Source organism: Grammomys surdaster, unplaced genomic scaffold (genome assembly GCF_004785775.1).
Source record: "Grammomys surdaster isolate TR1022 unplaced genomic scaffold, NIH_TR_1.0 581, whole genome shotgun sequence".
NCBI lineage: Eukaryota > Metazoa > Chordata > Mammalia > Rodentia > Muridae > Grammomys > Grammomys surdaster.
Genome location: NW_021605000.1, coordinates 147,236 through 170,319, shown reverse-complemented (window position 1 = coordinate 170,319; position 23,084 = coordinate 147,236). Strand labels below are relative to the sequence as shown.

The 23,084-nt window shown below is 41.9% G+C and overlaps 1 protein-coding gene and 1 non-coding gene across 2 annotated transcripts; one reads left to right on the top strand and one right to left on the bottom strand.

The window, feature by feature from the left end:
• Window positions 1–5,664: 5,664 nt before the first annotated feature.
• Window positions 5,665–17,139, top strand: Znf286a (zinc finger protein 286A). The gene is made up of 6 exons (XM_028781936.1): window positions 5,665–5,746; window positions 6,025–6,177; window positions 7,061–7,146; window positions 10,231–10,345; window positions 11,602–11,694; window positions 14,542–17,139. The coding sequence occupies exons 2-6, from the start codon at window positions 6,141–6,143 to the stop codon at window positions 15,762–15,764; spliced, it is 1,554 nt and encodes a 517-aa protein (XP_028637769.1). The 5' UTR covers window positions 5,665–5,746; window positions 6,025–6,140; the 3' UTR covers window positions 15,765–17,139.
• Window positions 17,140–19,403: 2,264 nt separating this feature from the next.
• LOC114633363 lies at window positions 19,404–19,556 on the bottom strand. Its single transcript, XR_003713195.1, has one exon. It is a non-coding gene; the product is annotated as a small nucleolar RNA SNORA67 (small nucleolar RNA).
• Window positions 19,557–23,084: the final 3,528 nt, after the last annotated feature.

Here is a 23,084-nt window from a genome sequence, read left to right as displayed (position 1 = left end):
TTGTCTTGTCTTGTCTTGTCTTGTCTTGTCTTGTCTTGTCTTGTCTTGTCTTGTCTTGTCTTGTCTTGCCTTGTTTTGTTTGAAACCATGAAAGTTTAACCTTCCAACTCCCAAACTCTCTGCCCAAAGAGCTTGAACCTCTCCAGACTTTTGTGTTCTCATTTGTAAATAAAAGGCTACATGTTTGAAGTCCCTTTGCCTCTATGGCTAATACTATATGTCTAAAACTGCACTGTAGACTCCCCATTGCAATATAAGAATTGTCCGAATCAAGGATTATTCTTTATACAATTAAATTGGTGCTACTGGAATCAATCTTTTAGAGCCATACACAGGAACCTTCTACAGATGACTCCAGGTTATCCGGTCACACTCTGATACAAATTCAGACAGCCACTTTTTCCCTAAAATGTTTTATAAAAGTGTTGGCTCATTCCACTCCAGCACTTCCACTGGGAGCAGGAGATGGGAGTTCCTGGGACAGGCTGCCAGTTTCCACACTATCTCCTATAGTTACAAGTTCAGCTTCCAGGAAAGAGAAAATGAAGCAACAGAATAAGAAGAGGGAAGACAGGAAAAGGAAACAAGTTTCTTCCCTAACAGAAAATACACTATTGGGCAGCTATTTAAAGAGAAATGGACACATTTAAGAGTTTCTCCCCATATTTTGAAGTCTGGCCATCAATAGCATCCTTTTCTCCATCTTTTTCTTCCCACTTCTTCCACCAAAAGTTGGATTCTTAAGGAAACCCAGGCCTGGAACTGCAGCTCAGTGATACTTGCCTACATGTACAAGGCTCTTGGGTCAATCCTTGCAGCTCCCAGATAAATAATCAGTAAATGCTACAGGAAACATAAACCCTTAAGCCTATTCATGATGTGTGATCATCCTACCCATACTCCAGCCACTAACAAGACACACCCAAACCTACTCTGTGTTCCTGGCATTCTGGGCCAGCTTACATATCCTCACTCTCCTTAAAAGTCCTCTGCATGCATGAACAATAAACTTTCCAATTCTCTTGGCATGTGGTGCCATTGGTCCTGATGTTTGGATTATTGGGGATGGAGGTTTTCTGCTCTTTTTTGAAAATGGAACAAAGTAAAGCTATCATATCTGACCACAGGAAGAGATGTGCTGTGGGGAATGGTGGTGTATTCAGATGAAGATCTATAGGAAGGTAGTGTTGGGACAAATAATTAACCATAAGCATCTACTCTGGTTGAATATAGCATAATCTCCATCAGCGAAAGAAGAAACAAGCTCAATTCTGAACAAGTACAATTCTTTATCTTATTCCTGAGGCTTTGGGGGGGATCTATGCATGGTAACATCAATCATTTTCAGGCACAGGCAAAAATGCACTTATACACACACATACTCACTTACTGATTCATTTGACTATCCCAGAGTTCAGTTTTTTTCATTTGGATGTGTGACATCCTGGATGCTAATATTTTGCAGGAAAAAATGGGGCCACCCCCAAAATAAAAGAGCATCTCAATTACAACCACCTAGGAAAGGAATCTTTAGTATTTAACAAAACAAAATCTGAGTGCATTCGTTTATACATTTAGGGTGATTCTCTGTGGTGTGAAGTCTGTGATGCTTACTTAGGGCTGACCCACACCTGCACACTCTGCCACACTCATGACAGTGGGAAGACTTCTCCCCAGTGTAGATGCTCCAGTGCACAGTGAGATGGGCACTTCTACTGAAGGCTTGCCAGCACTCCTGGCATTTGAACAGTTTCCGTCCAGTATGAACTTGCTGACGTTGAGAACAGGATGATCTTTAGCTGAAGGCCTTCCCACAATCTTTACAATCCAGTTTCTCTCCAGTGTGGATTTTCTCATCTTTTTTTTCTTTAATGTGAGTTGGGCTCTGACTGGAGGTTTTACCATGCTCTTTACATGTGTAGGGTTTTTTTCTCCAGTGTGAGTCCTGTGGTGTTGGATTGGGGCTTACTGGTCACTAACGGCTTTTACACCTTTATATCATCATTACAAATAGAAGGGCTTCTATTCTATCAGGTTTGAATTCTCTGATGTTGGTAGAGGTGTGGCCTCTGCCTGAAGACCTCATTACGCTCATTACACGTGCAGGATTTCTCTCCTGTGTGAACAAGTCGATAGACGATAAAGAAGGAACTGTGACTGGAGGTTTTCCCACAATCACAGCATTCATGCTGTGGATTCAGGTTGGAATTATTCTTTCCAATGCAACTCGACTGGGGTTCAGTATGGGCTTTACCACACACGTTTCATTCATAGTGCTTCTCTCTAGTATGAATCTGTTGGTGCAGGATAACATCCTTTACCTGACTAAAGGACTTCCTACAGTCCCTGCATTCACACAGATTCCCTCTAGCATGGATTCTATGATGTACGACAAAGGAAGAGTCATTACCAGAAGTTTTTCTATGTTCGCCACCCTCGGAAAACGACCCTTCATTTTGGATTCTCTGACCATCAGTGAGGAGTGTGTTCTGAACTGTGATTCTTTTATGCAGATTGCATTCTTCCTCATTATGAATATTTTTATATTTGGGGAAGTATGAAGCCCAGCTACAGACTTTTCTACATTCATAAGACCTCTCTAATGTCGGTTTTCTGATGCCGAGTGGAGTGGTCATTAAGGCCATCGCATGATTATATTCCAATTTTTTCCTCTAAAATGAACTAGAGCAGTGATTCTCAGCCTGTGGGTCATGACCGTTAGAAAAACACACATTTCTAGTGGTCTTGGGAACTCCAGCCATAAATTTATTTCATTTCTATTTCATAACTGTAATTTTGCTACTAATACTCAGTTCCTAATATTGAGCATGAACTGAATAGTTTAATATTTTACCACGTTCATTATAGTGAATAACTTTTTCATTGGTATTATCTTTATCTTCTTTAATACACCTTGCTTGTAGGACAGAGTTAGACTTCACACCAACATGTCTGCCAGATCTGGGATGTGTGGCTTACTGTCTGCTACAGAAGGTCTTTCTTACAAACAAGTATTTCCTGAGTCTCTTAGGTTCCTTGCTTGGTTTTTGAATGGCCATCATGTCCCCAGCCTCTGTGACACTGGGGGGCCCCTGCATCAACTTTCATAGGACTTTTTTCCAGACAAGACGATACCTTCTTTGGTAAGACAGTATCTTCTTTAGTTTTGACTCTCTAGTCTCCCGGTCTGTGGAGAAAGAAGTAAAAATGTTCCCTGTGCCAGAAAGAAACCACTGGCATGGAGAGGAGATGACTGTGCTTTCAATATGATTAGTCACAAAAATAAGGCAGTCAAAGATCCTTTATGACAGGCACTGTTATATGTTAAGATAAAATGACAAAATATATACATTGACTCTTTTGAAATCTATAGGCTATTGGAGAACATAGGTATGAATCAGATAGTTTCAACATGATGAACCTATAAGGTTCTGGGGAGATCCCAGCCGTGAACGAACAGATGGGACATAGGCACGGTGATTGTACCCTGTGAACCACTGCAGATTTCCCTGGATTTTAATATCCAGCCCCTCCTCCCTTATGTTAACTTTACCACAACTGAGGCCATGCTATAGAAATTGCCTCTTCTCTCCTGCTGTCATAGTCTCCCAAAAACTCACCTAAGGTTGCCACCCAAGTCGATTATATTATTTTCCCTATTACCTTGAATGTTGTACATTTTTCCAGAATTTCCTATAGCTTCCTAACACACATTCGAACACTCACACTCATGCACGTGCACACACACACATGCACATATATGCACATGTATGCACATGTGTGCACACATGCACATATATGCACACATATGCTCACACAAGCTCATACACACACATACATGTATACAAGACTTAAAGAGAGTAAACATTCAAGAGACTGCAAAAATGCTAAGATGAACAGAGGAATAGGCTTATAAACAAGAGTGAATCTTTATTATATAAATCACATATGACACAGTCTTAGAGTTTCTATTGCTGTGATGAAACATGACGACCAAAAAGCAAGTTAGAAAAGAGTTTGTTTGTTTGTTTGTTTGTTTGTTTTGCTTATACTTCCATATCATTGCTCATCATCAAAGGAAATCAGGACTGGAACTCCAACAAGGCAGGAACCTAGAGGCAGGAGTTTATGCAGAGGCCATGGAGGGATGATGCTTATTGGCTTGCTCAGCCTGCTTCCTTGTAGAACCCAAGACCACCAGCCCAGGGATGGAATCACCCACAATGGGCTGGGCCCTCCCCCATCAATCACTAACTAAGAAAAGACCAAATTTAATATTCTCTGGGAGGAGTGGTCAAAAGGCGTGTAAATTTGGAAACCTTCCTGTAATCACTTGAGGAACACCCCAGGAGATTCCTCCAGTCCCCGATAATCTCAGTGGTCTTAGACAAATTGGCGGGTTTTCAAACTGAACCCCAAATCCCAGACATAGGTAGCTGTGAAAAGGGCCCAAGTCTTGAGAGCTACTGGATTTATCAGGGTCCCAATCAGGGCATTTGGACGAGAGAAGACTTCTTGTGCAGCCTCTGAGCTTCCATCTGTACCAGCAGCTAAACGCAAACAGCTTTCTTTGCCTCGGCCCCAATACATTCCTTGCTCACATTCCACTGAAGTAAACGGAGTTGTAAGGAATTGTTGAAAATCATCCCAAGTGAGGCCAAAGAAACAATGGACAGATTCTAGGAGAAAAATCAGAGTTTGGGGTTTTTTCAGAAAAAGGGAGTTGGGGATTTTTGCAGCTATACAGATCTGAAGTGAAAAAAGTGACATAGATTACCAAGGGCCATTGCCTCCCTCTGAGTCTCTCTCTCCCAAAGGAAAGACAGAGACTGGATCTAATGAGTCTGGAGCACAATGAGACCTCAAGTAGGAAGCCGGTGGGGATGACAGAAGTGGAGGAAATGGGATGTCTTCATAAGGAGGGATCATGATGGTCACAGAGGGAGAAGTGGTGAAGCAGGAAGGGAGTATAGGAACAAAGGCAGACGTGCAGAAGAGGGTACAGAGCATAGTAGAAACAGAGAGAAATGAACAAATTGGAGAGTTGAATATAACGATAGAATTAGATGGTGAGAATCAAAAGTTAAGTGTATTCTGGTTCTGGCCTATGCAAATGGTGCATTGGAGCAAATGAACACACTGAGGTGGGGCTGCTCAGACAGTGAGTTTAAAGAGGTGGGCTGTTAACATATGAACATTTTTTTCCTTGCAAAGAACTTACTGCTCAAGTGTTTGGAAACTGGCTCAATATTTTCAGCTCTGCTCATACGATTTTTATGATTGCAAGATAGATTGAATATAAAACTATTGGAATAGATGAATACTACCTAGATCCTGATCTAAATATACAGCTTTCATATAATTTGAAGACAAAAGATGAGTTTGGGGAGGGCAAAACCATGGCTAAAAGCCATAAACACATGCCTACAATAAAGAAATTTGGGCTGATGCTACAGAGGAGCAATTGTGCAGACAAAGGTGCAAAGAAAGACACTGCCTCTCCCACGTCCCAGCCTTCCGGTACTGCGGGATACCACGCACGATGCACCCTTTTCTCTCGCGAGAGAGAGGGATCCCGCTGTGTCGCTGAGCCACTCATGGTCCCAACCTGCCAAGAAACGGGGGTCTGGCAGCGCACAGGTGCTTCTGGGAGTTGTAGTCAGCTTTGTCCCGCAGACTGTCACGCATGCGCGACTCAGAGCTAACCCGAGAAGTTCCTAGCCCTTTGTCAGGCCTGGGATGGGAGGTGAGTTGCTTTGTGAGATGCTGAGGTCCTCCGTTTACCTCGGCGGTGGTCGTTCTCCACCAGGTGGGACTGGAGTTCGTAGTTCTTGAGCTTCGTCCCCTTCCCTCCCCGCCCCACGAGCCATCCGGGACCCCGGTGCAGACTGGGGAGCTGGACGGATCTGGAGAGGTTGTCTGTGCCTTCTACCGCTCAGGCACTCAGTCCCCCAGAGGACAGCTCCAGGCGCCAGCAACGGACAGGTGAGGACCCAGATAAAGGATGCTTTCCCTGGTTTCCAGGTCCCACGTGATCTGAGCGACTCTCCTCAGAGCCCAAGAGGGAAGAAGTCCTTCGACGCTCCGTGGATGCTGACTGCGCGAACCAGACAAGAGTTGAATCTTGGGGGGCGGTGATCATGGAGACGGATTTGGCCGAAGCGCCCCAGAAAAGAGGTAGAATTGCTCGTGGGTTGGTGTGCATCGTGGAAGAGTGGAAATCTTTTTGAAGGGGAAAGCCACCATTGTCGTGGGTTAAATGGTTCTTGGGAAAAGATGGCCTCTTGTCAATGCTGTCTTGACAATAGGTTGGCTCTGGGAAGTTGCAGGGCTTACTATGGGTCACTCCCCAGTCCACATAAGTGTGCTGCACAATGGACCCACCAGTGGGTCACCATTGTCACAGTGTAGTCACAAGTTCTTCCAAATTACTGTCCCATCCTGGTTTCCATTGTGGATCCAAGAATTCAGCTTTGTAGTTAACAAAAATATATACATATATTTTTTTCCATGCCTTGTCCCTCTTTATCAACAGTTACTGTGTGGGCTGTTTCAATACAGATTGCTCACAACCTGCTTCACAGGGGCAGAAGTTAGGGGCTGACTTCAGTTCTAGGAGACCAGTGTATCTTGAACTTCCTTCTGTGACCTACTGTGCCAAAATTCCCTCCAGGGTTACTTTTCAGGTTGCTAGATGTTACCTCAAACTCAACCAGTCAGAATTTGGAGGTGAGATCTAGCCATCTCCATCTTAAGGAAGCTTCAAAATGATTGTTTTTAACCACTGAGTCTACTTCGGGTAGATTATAATGGGAACTTACTTATTCTAGTTTGTGGACTTATTCTAGTTTCTGTTTGAGGGGATACGTCATAAGTAAAGCAACTGAAGTCAAGCTCAGAGCAGCAACGTGCCTGAGCATATTTTACGGTACTGGAAAGTAGCAGTTTGTTTTGGATTCCCTGTTAACAGGGAGCACATTTGGTGTGATGAAGGGTTTTGAATATAATCTGAGTAGAGGGACGGGTCCATACCCAGTCACTACCGCTTTCTTGCCCTTAGCTCTGTCTTCCCAGGATTCTCTCCTTTCCCAAGAGAAGAGTGCAGAAGGAGATGTGGCTGCTCTGAGACTCACAACCAGCTCCCAGGTGAGTCTCTATGGGTTAGTGAGATCAAATCCCACCTTGTGTCTCAGAGCACAGACACACTCCCTTTTTGATGTGGCATTTCTTTGTCCACAGAGCCCATCTAGAGACCTGAGTTCTAATTCTAAGAAACTAATGGACTCGGTAGGAAATATTTTCTACTTACCCATAGTACCTCTCTTCTCCATTTGTATTTCTTGTCTCTCTACAGGCAGGTAAGCCACGTTTCTCTTCTTTCCCCCCACTCTGCTAATTTCTGTATTTGGTCATATGGAAAGCTAGTTTAAGGGTAATATAGTATATACTTCTTAAAACTTGCACTTCTCTAAGGGAAGAAGCACACATGTGGCTGTCAATAGGAACTTAAGAAAACACCTTAAATTCTGAAGAGATGATGATGATGATACCTACTCAGTTAAATCTTGGCTATGGAACGGTCAGTGGTTGTACTAATGACAGTGTTCATACTGTGTTCTGCAGCCCAGTGATCCCTCAGTCAGCCTCTCCTAGATATAATGTTTGTAAAAATGACTTCTGCCCCTTTTTAGACTTTCTCAACTGTGTTGTGAGTCTTGCAGACTTTATTAACCCAAGAGGCTTACATGCTATCTGGAGATACCCATTGTATGCTGGGTTGTGCACAAAAGGTGTCTTTATTGACCAAACTAATTGAAAGTCCAGGTTTGGCTGGATAAAGGGTTTAGATAGTAACATGAAGAACTAGCATGTCAAAATTGTCAACCTTTTTCTAAAACTCTGAGTTTTGCCCTTAAGCAGACTTTTTTCTTTCCTTCTTCCTTTCTTTCTTTCTTTCTTTCTTTCTTTCTTTCTTTCTCTCTTTCCTTCCTTCTTTCCTTTTTTCTTTCTTTCTTTCTTTTTTCATGCCATCATCAAAGAAATGTAGGCTTACATCATTAAGGTTGAAGGTTAGGGGTTCTCCTACTGCTGAGATTAATTCTAGCAGCATATAAAAGGCCATTTTCTGCACCATTATTGGTGTTGGCTAGGAGTAATTGCGGAGTATAACTGTGCACATATGTGTAGACACATTGACCTGTGACTCCAAGATGGAGTCAGTTCTATCTGGTTCCCCAGGGTTTGAGTTGCCCAGCATAGAGGGACAGAAAAATTGGGGTACAGATACCAAAAGAAGAGAGAGTAGTTGGTGCATTTCCATGCCTGGATACTAGATTGAAGACTCTTAGGTCATTGTGGTGGATTGGATCTTTTATGAATATTTTTAAAGTCTGTCTTTTTAAATTTTTATTAGATTTTATTTAATGCTAATACTGGAAATTTTGTGTTCAAATCCATCTGAGTTGGTTGGGGTTTGTTCATCTTTTCCTTATTAGGTTTAGAAAATATGTATATTAATTTTAGTTCTTACTGATTTGATAAGCAGCACAGAAGATGGATATGTATAGGTATAAGTTTCCTCCCCGTATCTTTTTCTACAGAGGATAGCTGTCTGTTGTGATCATAGTACTGAATCCAGATAAAGTTTCTGCCTTTGTCCTGTAATTCTGTTTCTGAGTTTGTTCTGATTCTATGATCCGATTTGTGTCCTCTCTTCTTGTATTTATGTGTTTTTAAAATACGATAAAAAGGGTTTCAAATCTAAGAAATTTCAAGAGTGCTACGCATCTCCCAAGTGTTTAGCCATTTAAGACTGGGCTTGGCATTTTGTTTCTTTTTCTGTTTTTATGTTCCACTATAGTTTTGCAATTATCGTCAGCTATGGTTTTATTCTATTCCTATTTGGAACTTTACTAAAATCTACTTTGATATTTTTTTGCAAATGTTCCATGGATGTTTGAATAGAAGGTGCTTTATGTCCAAGTAAGAAGCATTTGTTACATTGTTTCAGCAAACCTAGAATAGTGTTCCCATTCCTTATAGCTTTACTTAAAGGAGCAAGTTCAGTTCTAGTGTGTAGCCAACCTCCCCCTTTTGGCATTGGTGGTGGTGGTGGTGGCAGTGATGGCGGAGGTGGTGTTCTTGACATGGTTGTCGTTACAGAGATATACCCTTATGACATTTTCCTAGTAAGCACTTTTCAATTACATCTGTAACCTTAATCAGCATATCACAGTTTCTAATTTAATGGCCATTTACCTTGAATTAATTCCACATTTCACCAGATTTGTTGCTCACTGCTAGTTCTTTCTTGTTCTGTGACCTCTCTGTCTGCAACCCCTGTGCTGTAATCCTCCTGAAGACTGTGTCATGGTGTTTGTTTTTGTTTGTTTGTTTATTAAAGACTTATAGGGGAAGTATGCAGACATTCTCTTTGTTTCTCACTACATAGATCTTAAAATTGCTTTGACATAAAAATGGTAGTTTCTCAGTGGTGCAAACATAGTCTTACTTTACGTTGAGTCTCACACTGTGCCTGGTACTCGGTGAAAGTGCGTAGACTGCTGGGGATCTAAACACTATTAGAAAACGCACCACTTCGCTTGTTGAGTGCATCTTGGCCTTCTGCTTTATTTCCATTAGGAACAGAATGAAAGGAAGAGGCATCGTATTAGTCAAGGTTCCCTAGAAGAACAGATCTGATAGAATGTATATGCATTTAGGAGATTTATCAGAATGGCTGAGAGACTGTGGTCCAGCTAGTCTGGCTGCAGCTGTCTCCTAACAGAAAGTCCAAGAATCCTGTAGCTGTTCAGTCCATGAGGCTAGACTTGTGGTCTGAACAGCTAGTCTTCAGTATGTGTCAGGATCCCAAAGAAGTAGGCTCTAATACCAGTGAAGGAATGCCTCGGCAGCAGGATATATAGCTTGCCAGCGAGAATGAGAGTAAGTAGGCAAAAAGCAGAAGCTTCTGTTTCCTGTGTCTTTTCTATCAGCCACCATGAGAAAATGTGGTCCAGACTCAGGGTGGGTCTACTGAAGAGATACAGATTTAAGGTGGGGTTCCCTACCTCAAATGATCCAACAAACAAAAAGAAAATCCTTCACAGGTGTACCCAGCTGCTTGGGTTTATAGTTAATTCCAGATATAGTCAAGTTGACAACCAAGAATAGCCACCACAGGTACCAACTAAAAAATGATGAAAATATATATATATATTTGTGTCTTAGGAAGCCGTGACATTCAAGGATATGGCCATGGACTTGACACCAGAGGAATGGGGGAAACTGGATCCCGCACACAGGGACGTGATGCTGGAGAACTACAGGAACCTGGTCTCACTTTGTAAGAACGGTTTCTCCCTGTAGTTCTGAAATCCACTCCGGGGCTCTTGTCACTTTTCATTCAGTAGTGTTAAAGTATTTCTTTTTGGCATAGAGGAAGAAAATGTATTTCACTGGATGCTGAGGATTGACCCTGAGCCGTGCATGTATGAAGCACACACACTGCCACTGAGCTGTATCCCCACCCCATTATGTTCTAGATCCTTGGTAAAGTGTTTAGGTATCTGTGTGTCAAGATTCAAATAATCACCTAATGTACACTAGCTTCAGGGGGAGGAACTTAGGGAAGCAAAGGTGACATTGGAACTTTGTGTGTTTGTTTATAGTCAATGGACTTGTCTGTGCCCTGTCTTAACTATTAACTTAGCATCCTCCAATGTGGCCAAAGTGGCCATCAGCAGCTCTGGGCATAGGTTATTCTTCCAGTTAAAGAACTGAACAAAAAAAGGAGACACTTTCATTTTGAAAATTCAACTAATAGGCATATATCTATCAGGGAAACAGAATAGGGCAGAAAGAGGGTGTGCTTGTGGCCCGTTTTGGAAGCTAGGCACATCACTTTGTGTGTGTGTGTGTGTGTGTGTGTGTGTGTGTGTGTGTGTGCGTGTGTGCGTGTGTGCGTGTGTGTCTGTGTGTCTGTGTCTGTGTGTGTGTCTGTGTGTGTGTCTGTATGTGTCTGTGTCTGTGTGTCTGTGTGTGTGTGTGCCTGTCTGTCTGTGTATGTGTGTGTCTGTGTGTCTGTGAGCACGTGCACTTTATTTGACTATGGTGGCCACTGTCAAACTCTCATGTAATAAATCTCCAAAGAAATTCTAGTAATTGGGAAAGGAAGAAGGGAAAAAACATTGGAAGACAAAAGTGGTACTTGCAGTCACCGTTTGGGGATGCCACTGAAGACCTATATTATTCATATTCTTTCCCGAATCAAAGATTGATCTGCAGTATTGTTCTATAACTATAGTTCTATAATTGACCCCTTGGACAATAAGGAAACTGAAAGACTTGTCTTCCCTTACAACAGACAAATTTGTCTTTACAAACTCCCTTGAACCTTGCACCAGGCTTGCAGACTCTTGCAGATATTTTAAGTCCCAGTGAGAGGTCCTTCCTCCCTCACCCCAGATGGCCTCACAACATCCTATCTTCTCAGTACCTGAAGGGCATGGACCTAAATTCCAATAGAGATCTCTGTGCCCACCATAAAGACTTGCATTGTTCATTTTACTCTCTTCCTTTCCTTTTCTTTTTAATAAACAGGGCTTCCTGTTTCCAACCCTAACAACGATGATTCGGAAGATAGAAAGGAACTGTTGGAGCTTAAGGAGAAGCCTCCCAAGTGCGGTGACTCAGGTAGGTAGGCCGATGGGGCTTCGGACGCATCCAGAAGAGCGAACAAGTGGTGCTTTTCAGAGCTTAAGAGAGCATTAGAAATGCCTGTGCACTGAGATTGTCAAAATATTTGAAAATCTGATGCTTTTAAGCATATGTCAAAAAAAAATAACCATGGCTGAAATTAAGCGTATTTTCTTTCACTCTCTGCTCCTTTCTTTCCTCTTTTTTACAACAGTAAAATGCATAAAAACATTATGTTTCTATGAATTTTTATAAGTTGAACACATTCACGTAACTACTTCCTAGATCAAGAAAGCATTCATCTCCTGAGAGGCACTCTTGTGCCCAGTGTTCAATCACTTCTCTCCCAAGGGTGACCTTGGTTCGACTGGTAACACCGATGGTTAGTGCTGTTGTCTGGTGGACCTTATTTAAATGGAATCACTATGTGTTCCCTGGGTCTGGCTTCCTTCCTGAGCTTTCCCGGTGAGATAGACCCATGCTGCGGCGTGTTGCTGAGATTAGCTCACTCTCCGTGCTCCATAGCCTTCCGTCATTTCAGTATCCCAGGTTCCCCATTCTCCTGCAGACAGGCATTTAGAGAGTGTGCACTATGGGTTGTATGAGCACTGCTTCTGTATGCAGTCTTCCACATGCCTCTTGATGAACGTGTGTGTGTTTGTGTGTGTGTGTGTGTATGTGTGTGTGTGTGTGTGTGTAAAATGTTGACATTGCCAAAGAGATTTATAAAATCTTTCCAAACACCCTTCCAATGAGAGAAGTCCCAACTTCTAGTTTTTCCATATGTTTATTAATAGTTAGTATTATCTGTGTGCATTTTAGCCATTCCTATGGATATGTGATGTCTTTTACTGTTTAAGAAATTAAAGTTTTAGAGATTCAGACACAGGCCTCATTCTCCCATTCTCTAAAAGTAACCACTTGTCTTGAAGTTGGTGTGAGTCATTCTTGTATTTGCATGTACAGGTATAAGCATGCACACGCATATATACATAAGAATGTATACTTTATTACTATGTTTTTTCTGTAATCATTTTTAAGCTCCACCATTTCATTTTGTTATCAATCTATATTAATAGGTAACGAATTGTACATTTTTTTTCTTTCAAACAATACAGCGGTGTTGAGGAAGTGCATTGTGGGGATAACCTGGGCAGTTTGTTCTCACCTTCCGGCCGTTAGCAGAGCTGCATGATCATCTTTGATTCCTGTGTTCCTCGTGAGAGCTGAACTTAAAGTAGATGCCTGGAAGAAAGATCTATGGGCCTTAAAGTGTCACATACTGGTTTATGGGCCACCAGTTGACTCAGTGGCTCTTGTCCATCTTGTAAAAAATGACATTTCATGTTCTTCATTTGTATTTCGAGTGCTAAGTCTGAACTGTGTGAGCATTTGTGATTATTGCCTATTCAGGGTTTCTTGATTTGTTGGAGCTGTTCGTGTATTTTAGACTCTAATGGTTGATAGTGGTGGGGCTTCAAAATGAGGAGGAACGGAGTCTTCCAGTTTGGGGTATATTTAATAGCCCCAAAGTTAGTAAACTTTCAAATTTCAAGGTCAGAGCTACTGATTTTTTTATTTTTCATTCCTAGGGTTGCAACCCAGAGCCTTGTACAGGGCAGCAAGCCCTCCACCCTCAAGTTGCATCCCTCACGCTAAACTAAATTTGTTTAAGATTTCATCTTAGGGGCTGGCGAGACGGCTCAGAAGTTAAGGATACATACTGTTCTTGTTGAGGATCTGAGTTTGATTCTCAGCACCCATGTCGAGGCAGCTTACAACTGCCTATGACTCCATCTCCAGGGGATCCAAGGCCTCTGGCCACTGTGGGCATCTGACTCACACATACATACCCATATGTAGACACAGACACACAGACACACAGACACACACACAATTAAAATAATTTTTAAAAACATTTATTTTTACTTCGCATGTATAAGTGAGGGCCAGGTGAGAATGTTGGATCCCCTAGTACTGAAATTGCAGTGTTCTGAACCTCCCTGTGGATCCTGGGAATTGAATCTGGGTCCTCCACTATAGCAGCAAGTGCCTTTAACCATTGAACCATCTCTCCAGCCCTAGCCCATACTAATTTAAGTTAAGTTTATCTGTTGTGAATTTTTTTTTGTCCTTCTGGTGTCAGAAAGATAATCTGAATTTTATTATAAAAGAATCCAGTTTTGTTGTGTGTTTTACATCATTTATTTTGTAAATGATGTGAAGTGTATCTTTTCCATGCTCACAGCCTATAATTCAGCATCATTTACTAAGTAATCTTTTGCAACTGGTTTGTGATGCTACCTTTAGGTGAGCCCAGTTCCCTTATAGATATTTAAATTTCTTTCTAGACTTATTTGTCCATGTTTTAGTACCATACTATTTTAATTACTATACTGAAGACTATTTATAATAGCATAGTACTATACCGTTATGCTACGTATTAGTAAATTATACATACTTAGCTATACATGTCTGTGTATGCAATTTTCTAGCTGTTTATTATAGCAGAAGATATTCTATACAATGTGGTTTTCCTATCCAGCTCTAATGTACTCATTGCCTGCTCCTCTGGTGACACCTCTTTTTTTTTCATCTTTTTTCTCCTTCTGTTATATTTCTGATCATCTTTCCCCCATCCGATTCTCCTGGATAGAACCTATTCATCTTCATACTAATTTCCCTTGATTTCCTTCTGTTTTTACAAGCCATTCAATAAGTGTGTCCGATCTACTAATCCCATAAAGGCATGCTTTCCTCATCATTAATCTTTACCTGTTATAGGACTGTGTTACTGCTAAGCACGGAAAACAAAGAACATTTGCATTTTCGATGTCTTTTCAGATGTGGAAACCAGACCTGAGAGCAAGGAGTCAACTTCAGTGCCGGACTCTTCCAAAGAAGAATCAGACAAACTGACACAAAATACTGCTTCCAACTCCGGCATGGAAACTGCTCTTGAATCTGAGCGTTGGTTAGAGCATCAGCAAGGGAATCTGGAGACTCACCCAAGACAAATGTCCGCTCACACCAATTCCCTCCCTGTGGAAAAAGATAGTGAACGTGACGTATATTGGAAAAGCGTCAGTCAGGAACCTCACCTTATGACTGGTGACGGAGATCCCACAGGATCCCAGGACTCTCACACTCGTAGGAAGAGAAAGAAGAAGAAGAAGAAGAAATCAAAGTCAATGAAAAGGCATAGACCTTATAAAGAGAAAAAACCTCATAAATGTGATGACTGTGGCCAACGCTTCACATTCCTTTCAGTGCTTCTTCGACACCGGAGAGTGCACACTGGAGAGAAGCCCTACACTTGCAGTGAGTGTGGGAAGTCCTTTAGCCACGGGGCCAATCTGACTAAACACCAGAGAACCCACACGAGAGTTCTCTTCGAGTGTGGTGAGTGCAAGAAAACCTTCATAGAAAGTGCATCCCTCGAAGTACACCAGAGAGTTCACATTGGAGAAAGACCTTATGAATGCTCTGAGTGTGGGAAAGCCTTTAACCGGAGTACACACCTTGCCCAGCATCAGCTGATTCATTCTGGAGTGAAGCCTTACGAATGTAACGAATGCGACAAAGCCTTCATTCATTCATCAGCCCTCATTAAGCATCAAAGAACCCATACTGGAGAGAAGCCCTATAAATGCCAAACGTGTGGGAAAGCCTTTAGCCACTGCTCATCGCTTACAAAGCACCAGAGAGTTCACACGGGGGAGAAACCATATGAGTGTAGCGAGTGTGGGAAGACTTTTAGTCAGAGCACACACCTTGTTCAGCACCAGAGAATTCACACTGGAGAGAGGCCCTACGTATGTAAGGAATGTGGGAAGACATTTAGCCGGAGCTCAAATTTTGCAAAGCATCAAAGAATTCACATTGGAAAGAAACCCTATAAATGTGGAGACTGTGGGAAAGCCTTCGTTCATTCTTCAGCTCTGATTCAACACCAGAGGACTCACACGAGAGAGAAGCCTTTTAGGTGTGATGAGTGTGGGAAAAGGTTCAAGTGCAACTCATCCCTCATCCGACATCAAAGAACTCACACTGAAGAGCAATCCTGAAAGTGTACTGAGTGTTATGTGAAGGTTGGCTTTGTTGCTGTGTTTACTATTTGATTGTAGAAATAGGAGGACCACAACGTGACCCTGGGGAGTGTCTCTGTGTGTTTGGTTTCACTTGTCCAGTGTTTAACTTTGAACAGATGGGAAATCCCTTAGACCCAGTGGCTTGATAATAGTGAAAACCTCTGGCTATAGTTCTCAAAATTTTTCTTCTCTGTTTTCCAAATGGCCAATTTTAAATTCAAGAAATGTTTAGGAGACAGTAATACTGTGAACGTTGTGAAATCTGGTTTCACCATGTTTAGTCATAGCAGGGCCTGCTGAAGCCTTTCGTTTGGTAAGGAAATCTTTTGTAGTGAGGAATCTACTTTGTAGATTAGGCTTGAGTTGTACATCCTTATCCTCAGGAAGACAGAGTTGTTGTGTAGTAAGGAATCTTTGTAGATTAGGCTTGAGTTGTACGTCCTTATCCTCAGGAAGACAGAGTTGTTACTCTCAACTCAAAGACAGACAGACCCAAGATATCATTTCCTTCAAGAGTAATTTCTGTATTAAAAACTAAATGACAGTTGAGAGATGAAAACTGCTTAAGATTCCATCCCCCACCAAGAGTGCTATCTAATTTGATGACCATAACTAAATGTATTTATAAAAGTTCTAGGTTGGGTTTACATGAACTGTATTGGTCATTGATTCACATAAGTGGTACTGCTATCCTTTTGTTTTGAAAATTCTCTAGTTCCCTTGGAGCTACCCTACAGTACCTAATAGATCAGGGTCTTTCATTGCCTTTTGTGTGCCAAGGTCCCTTTCATGGAGCCCATGGCTTTTTATAATCAGATCACCAAGGAGAGTTCATTCCGATACCTTATTCAGCCTTTGGTAAACTGTGCTTTGTGACTTTTAGAAAGTTCTCTGGGTGTGTTGCAGTTTGAACATATCAAAACTTGGCTTGAGCCAAATCGATAGGGACCAATGTGTTATTTGATTCAAAAGAACTCTGAAGCAACTGTGTGGCACCCTGGCATACTCTTTAGTATTTAAAAAAAAGCTCACAGAACAGCCCTGACTTACCCAAGGATAAACATCTTTTTCTCCCACTTATCTGGCTTTCATGTTTCCTCACATTATTTTATTATTCTTATCTTCCATACATTCATTGGTCTTTATCCCTGTTCTCTTAAGTAAACATGCCGTGAAATCATGGTGTTCTATTACTGTAAGTGACTGATGTGACCAAAAGCAATCAAGAGGATGAGAAACACAAAAACGAAAGCTCAAGTAACTGTTGAGTAAAACAATACACTGTGACAGCTTTTTATTATTCTATTCTGTATTATAGGTTATCTGAGAATAAAATTTTAGGAAAAAGTAATCGCAAGTTTTTAGTTTTTTGCCTTCCTATACCATTCTAGTTTGTTCTTGCTCTCTGTTGCTGTGAAGAGACACCATGACCATGGAAACTCTTACACAGGAAAACATTTCATTGGGTCTGGCTTACAGTTCAGAGGTTTGGTCCATTTTCATGGTGGGAAGCATAGTGGCATGCAGGCAGACATGGTGCTGGAGGAGCTGAGAGTTCTACATCTCTGGTACACAGGCAGCAGGAAGAGTGAGCCAGCCATTAGACATGGCTTGAGCTTCTGAAATTTCAAAGCCCGCTCCCTCATAATACAGTTCCTCCCAACCAGGTCACACCTATTCCAACAAGCCTATACTTCCTAATAATGCTGTTCCCTATAAGTCCATGGGCTCCATTTTTATTCAGACCACCACACCTTCCCTCTATTGTTCATTTGAGTAGACTGCATTCTATGAATAAATCGAGCCAGGGAGCTAGCTTAAAGAAGAGTGGTAGTGCAAAGCACTGCCCGATGGGTGAATGGAGTGATGGAAGTCATAGGAAATGAGGATAAAGGGGCTCTTCATAAGGACATGTTGGAATGAACAGAAACTCACTTAAGGAGGTTAAGTCAGGTGGAAAGGCCTAGGGTCTGTCTTAGTTAGAATTTCTATTGCTGTGGTAAAACACCGTGACCAAAAGCAAATAGGGGAGAAAGGGGTTTATTTAGCTTATACTGCCACATCATAGTCTGTCACTGAAGGAAATCAGGACAAGAGTAGGAACCTGGAGGCAGGAGTTGATGCAGGGGATATGGAGGGATGCTGCTTACTGGCTTGTCTGCCATGCCTTGCTCAGCCTGCTTTCTTATAGACACCAGGACCACCTACCCAGTGATGGCCCCACCCACAATGAGTTGGACCCTTCCCTATCAATCACTAATTCAGAAAAATGCCATACAGCTGGATCTTATGGAAGCATTTTCTCAATTGAGTTTGTTCCCTCCTTTCAGATAACTCTAGCTTGAGTCAAATTGACAAAGCTAGCCAGTACAGAGTTTGAAGTCAGCCTAGGAGAATGGCTGAGCCAAGAACAGTTGATCAACTCGTACCTTAGTCAGTATAGCATCCTCAAGAGCAGGATTTGGCAAACTAGGCTTGGAGTTCTTGACCAAGTCTGGCCATCACTTATTTCTATAAATCGTATTGGAATTCAACTGCACTGAGTGTTTACATGTCGCCTGGCTGCTTTTGTGTACAACATCAAAACTGAGTAGGTACTCAGAGATTGTGTCTGCTGTGACCAGTTTCATAAACATGAGTAGCTTGTGGACAACAGAGCTGTACCTCATGACTGACCCAAGAGAAAATTCAAACTCAGGCTTGAAACTTTGAACTAGAGATCAAGACACCAGCATGTTTGGGTCTGGTCAGGGGCTACTTCCTTTTTAACAGAAGGTACCTCATCCTCACCGGTTGAGGGAAGAGCTGAAGCCTCTTCAGATGCTTCTGAACACACTGATCCTCGTCATGAGGAGTCTATGGGCTTGATCTCATCACCTCTGAAAGGTCCCCCTTAATACCATCATCCTGATGATAAAGTTTCAACACTTGAATTTTGGAAGGGCATATTTGGATCATTGCAGATCATCTCCTAACTTTTGTAATATTTGCTGTTTGGCCCTGTGCTAGATCACCCATGTCAAGAAGGCAGAAAGAAGGATAAAACCATAAGAAATCAGATGGAGTAGAAAAGTTGTAATGAATTTGTCCTTCATGGGGGATGAATCCATTCTACTCTCTTAGGCCAGATTGATAAGCAGGGTGAGAGAGTATTTCCCACTGCAAATGCCCAGGAGCTCAGTGGTCCTCTCAATCTACTTGATTTTTTTTCTTTTTGCCTCAAAAAAACAAGATGCCACTCCTTTCACTCCCTTCCCTCCCTTCCCTCCCTCCCCTCTCTTCCCTCCCCGCTCCAACCGTTCCTCAGTGCCCCAGGACTTAACCCTGTGCTAGGACCGTGTAGCAGGACAGCCCCTCAAATGAGGTCAGCAACATGGAGATGTTGTAGAAAGTCTCAATGTCTGGAAGAGTTCTCTGGTCCTGTCACCGAGTTAATAGCCACCCTTATGGCCAAACCAATCACCTAGATGGATTCTGTGGGTGTTGTTTTCCCTGTTGGTGGGAAGGTCATAATCGATGACTAAGGAGACCTACTGCACATCCATGCCTCTGACCTAGGTCAAGAAAGATAATATAGCCATCAGAGGACACTACCTATCCTGACCAAGTAGACAAACATGTAGGCAGCCAAAGGAAGGCATGTAGGAAGGCAAAGGAAACAAGTACTCCTTATTCACCAGAGACCTTGGGCATGCCTGGCTTTCTTCCAAGTTACTACATTCCCGAAAGGGGCACAGTCAGCCCTTTGGAGAGGGAATCACCTTGGACAATCTACTCGATGTTTAAGGTTACAGGATATTGGGAGCAGTAGAGTGAGAATAGAAGAGATGAGAAATGGCATGCTAAAGTATTCCTGCCCTTAGGATGCTAATGTATATCTCTAATTTTGTCAGTTAAGACTTTTTCAATATCCCCAAAGCTTAGACTGAGCAATTCAACTGGAGGCTAAAATCTTACTAATGAAATAAGACCAATGTTAGCTTTTCTAAAAAGTTGAGTCTTATTTCTAAAAGTTGAGTCTTATTTCTCCCATCCCCACTTAGCAAATGTGTGTTCTCAAAAAACTACATTATATAATTAGTAGTATGACAATGCCTATAAAGGACCCGACACACATAAAGCAATCCAACCACCCACGTGCTCCTGTGTGCTCTCAAACACTTCTATTCTTTATTCACTTAAACTGTATTTATTATATATTTTTAAAATACATACTTTTAATGAAGTAACTACACGTCCATCAAAACGAATTACTAAAATACTTACCAGCCTGGGTTTACAGGCGTCGATGGGGCAGCACTGTTCTCTGGCCCCTCTTATACTTTTGTTTCTGATACTTTCATTCTCACATCCCTTGAGATGTTGCAGAAACTGCCTTTTTCCCTTCTGAATATCATTAAGCAGGATCCATCCAGAGACTAGAATCTGCAGCTTAACTCACTCGGAGGGATTTGCTTCAAGTTAGTTCCTGGTGGGACTCTGGCCTTTTGTGTTTCACTATTTGTCCTTTTTATACCTTATATTCAACATAACTTCATGTTTGTATTCGAATATGAATCTTGGAAATTTTAATTATTTCCTATGAACTGAATTTGACAGTTCTAATGACCTGTCAATAACGATGTTTTATATAGAGAGAGAGAGTCAGAAGCTTACGTATAATACTTTTAAATTATTATGAGTATACTTATAAATGTAAAGAAAGTGCTGAGCATGGTGTTGCATGCCTTCAATCTCAGCACTCAGGAGGAAGAAGCAAGTGGATCTCTGTGTTTGAGGCCAGCCTGGTCTACAGAATGAGTTCCAAACAGCCAGTTCTACAGAGAAACTCTGTCCTGAAAATAATAAAAAATAATAAAATGTAGAGAAAGACCAAGCATAAACACGTCTATATCATTCAAGAAACCAGTTACATTTGCAACTGTTTATTTAGACTTCACAACTTCTGGAGGCATCAGATCAGAATATCCCTCAGCAGTCCGTATTCCTGTGAGAAGATCGTAAAGAGGAGGACTTTCTACCAAGTAGTACTTGAATCCCTGGACCATACAGTACCACTCACTCAGGCTGGGGAACAAGGAAAGGAGAAGGCTATCTGAAAACTAGAGCAAACGTGGGCGTTACATGATAAAGATGATTTAGGGATTGATTGATGGCTCCATCTGTAAAATGCCACACAAGCATGAGGACCTGAAGTCAGTCCCCAGCACTCAAGCACATCAAAAGTTAAGTGTGTGACAGTGTAAACCTGTAATGTCAGTGCTGGGGATATAGAGGTAGGGCGGCTCCTGGAGTTTGTTGGACAGCCAGTCTATCCAAATAAGGGAACTCCATGTTCAGTGAGAGGCCCTATCTCAGAAAACAAGGTAGAGAATGATGGAGGAAGACACTTGGCATTGCTCTTCGCCCTCCACACCTATGTGGATATGCACCCACACTGGTGCACACACACACACACACACACACACACAATTTAGTGGTGTTTTTGAATCACATTTTACTTGGGGATGCCAATGTCACCATTCAGAATATAAAACTAATTGCATAAAAATACCAGCTGTACAAATTTGACAGGTAATCTGCCCTGAGGTTATGCTGATCAATCTCCATCCACTTGGGACTCAGCCTTTTGGTGTGGGCCCAGGGTCCCCATAGTTTTTCCTTGCTGCCCTTTTCAGTTTTTTCTTCCAGCCCTTCTCCATTCCTATGTGACACCCACTGACTAGCAGAATCAAATTCTGCCAGGGACCCACATTGGCTGGGACCAAGGTGGGTGACCTTTGTCCTCCTTCCTGTTCTCCATTCTAGTCTCCCCAGACTTACCCTTGTCCCTGCTGCAGCCTGCCCACCTGGGTCCCTCCTCCTAGTTCACCTCCTTCCCCTTATAACCTAGCCTGTTGACTCTCCCTGGTTCTTCTCTGCCGTCCATTTCAGCCTTTCCTTTAGCGCATCTCCATTCTTTTATGACTCCCAAGTGACATACAGAACAGCTTTCTAACAGGGACTCCACAGCCACCACACTTGACTAGGACCCAGGGTGGACAGTAGACTGGGACCTAGGGCAGACAGTAGAATAGGACCCAGGGTAAACAGTAGACTAGGACCCAAGGTGGACAGTAGCAACTAAAGAACAGAACACCCACCTAACAAAGACAAGATTAGATACCTGCAGCAAGAAACACTTCCAACTTAACTCCACATGCCTAGATCCCAGCACAAAAACACAAACATGAGCAATTAATACAATTAATACAGAAGCCAGAGACCTGTTGTAATAGATCCTGAGGAAAGCAATTTAGCTGAAGCAGTAGACAGTGACTTCAAAATACCAACTATAAATGTATTCAAGGACATTAAAGAGGGTGCAAATAAATGCCTGATGAACAATGATAAGGAACATGAAAACACAAAAAGATAAGTGAAATAATGAAACCAATTCAAGACATGAATGCAAAATTTAACAAAGGAATAGAATCATTAAAAACAGCCCAAACTGAAATAAAACTGCAAATGAAAAACTCAGGGTGTCAAATGAAAACCACAGGGATAAGCCTCGCCAGCAGATCAAAAAAAAAAAAAAATGAAGAGAGAATTTCAGGTCCGGAAGACAAGGTAAAAGAAATGGATAATTCAGCCAAAGAAAATGTTAGATCTAGAAAAAGTTTGAGGCACAAAACATCCAGGAAATCTGAAACACTATGAAAACACCAACCCTGTAAATAATACTTACAGAGGAAGAAGAAGCTCAGGCCAAAGGCACCAAAAATATTCTTTAAAAAATCATAGAAGAAAATTTCTTCAATTCCAAGAAGTAGATGCTTACCAAGGTACAAGAGGCATATATAGAATACCAAATAGGACCAAAAAAATAAATTAATTAAATTAAATAAATCAATATACAACTGACAACAACAAAACAAAAAACAACCAAAAAACTCCTTACAGAACAAAGAAAGGCTATTAGAAGGTGGAAAAGACCACTCACATGTAAATTCAGGTTCATTAATATAATACTTGACTTTTCAGTGGAGACTCTGAAAGCCAGAAGAGTCTAGATGAATATTCTACAAGCCTTGAGAGACCACAGATGCCATTTCAGACTAATATACCTAGCAAAACAATCAATCACAAGTAATGGAGAAAGAGAACCATTTCATATCCAGGTGGTGGTGGCACACCTCTTTAATTCCAGCACTCAGGAGGCAGAGGCAAGTGGCTCTCTGAGTTCAAGCCCAGCCTGGTCTACAAAGAGATTGCCAGGATAGCCAGGGCTAAACAGAGAAACCTGTCATGATA

Bases quoted from the DNA above. Each gene is read 5' to 3' on its own strand.
- Znf286a (XM_028781936.1), top strand. From the start codon at position 6,141: ATGGAGACGGATTTGGCCGAAGCGCCCCAGAAAAGAG. The intron at 7,147-10,230 runs GTGAGTCTCTAT...TTTGTGTCTTAG, and splicing joins GACTCACAACCAGCTCCCAG to GAAGCCGTGACATTCAAGGA. The intron at 11,695-14,541 runs GTAGGTAGGCCG...ATGTCTTTTCAG, and splicing joins TCCCAAGTGCGGTGACTCAG to ATGTGGAAACCAGACCTGAG.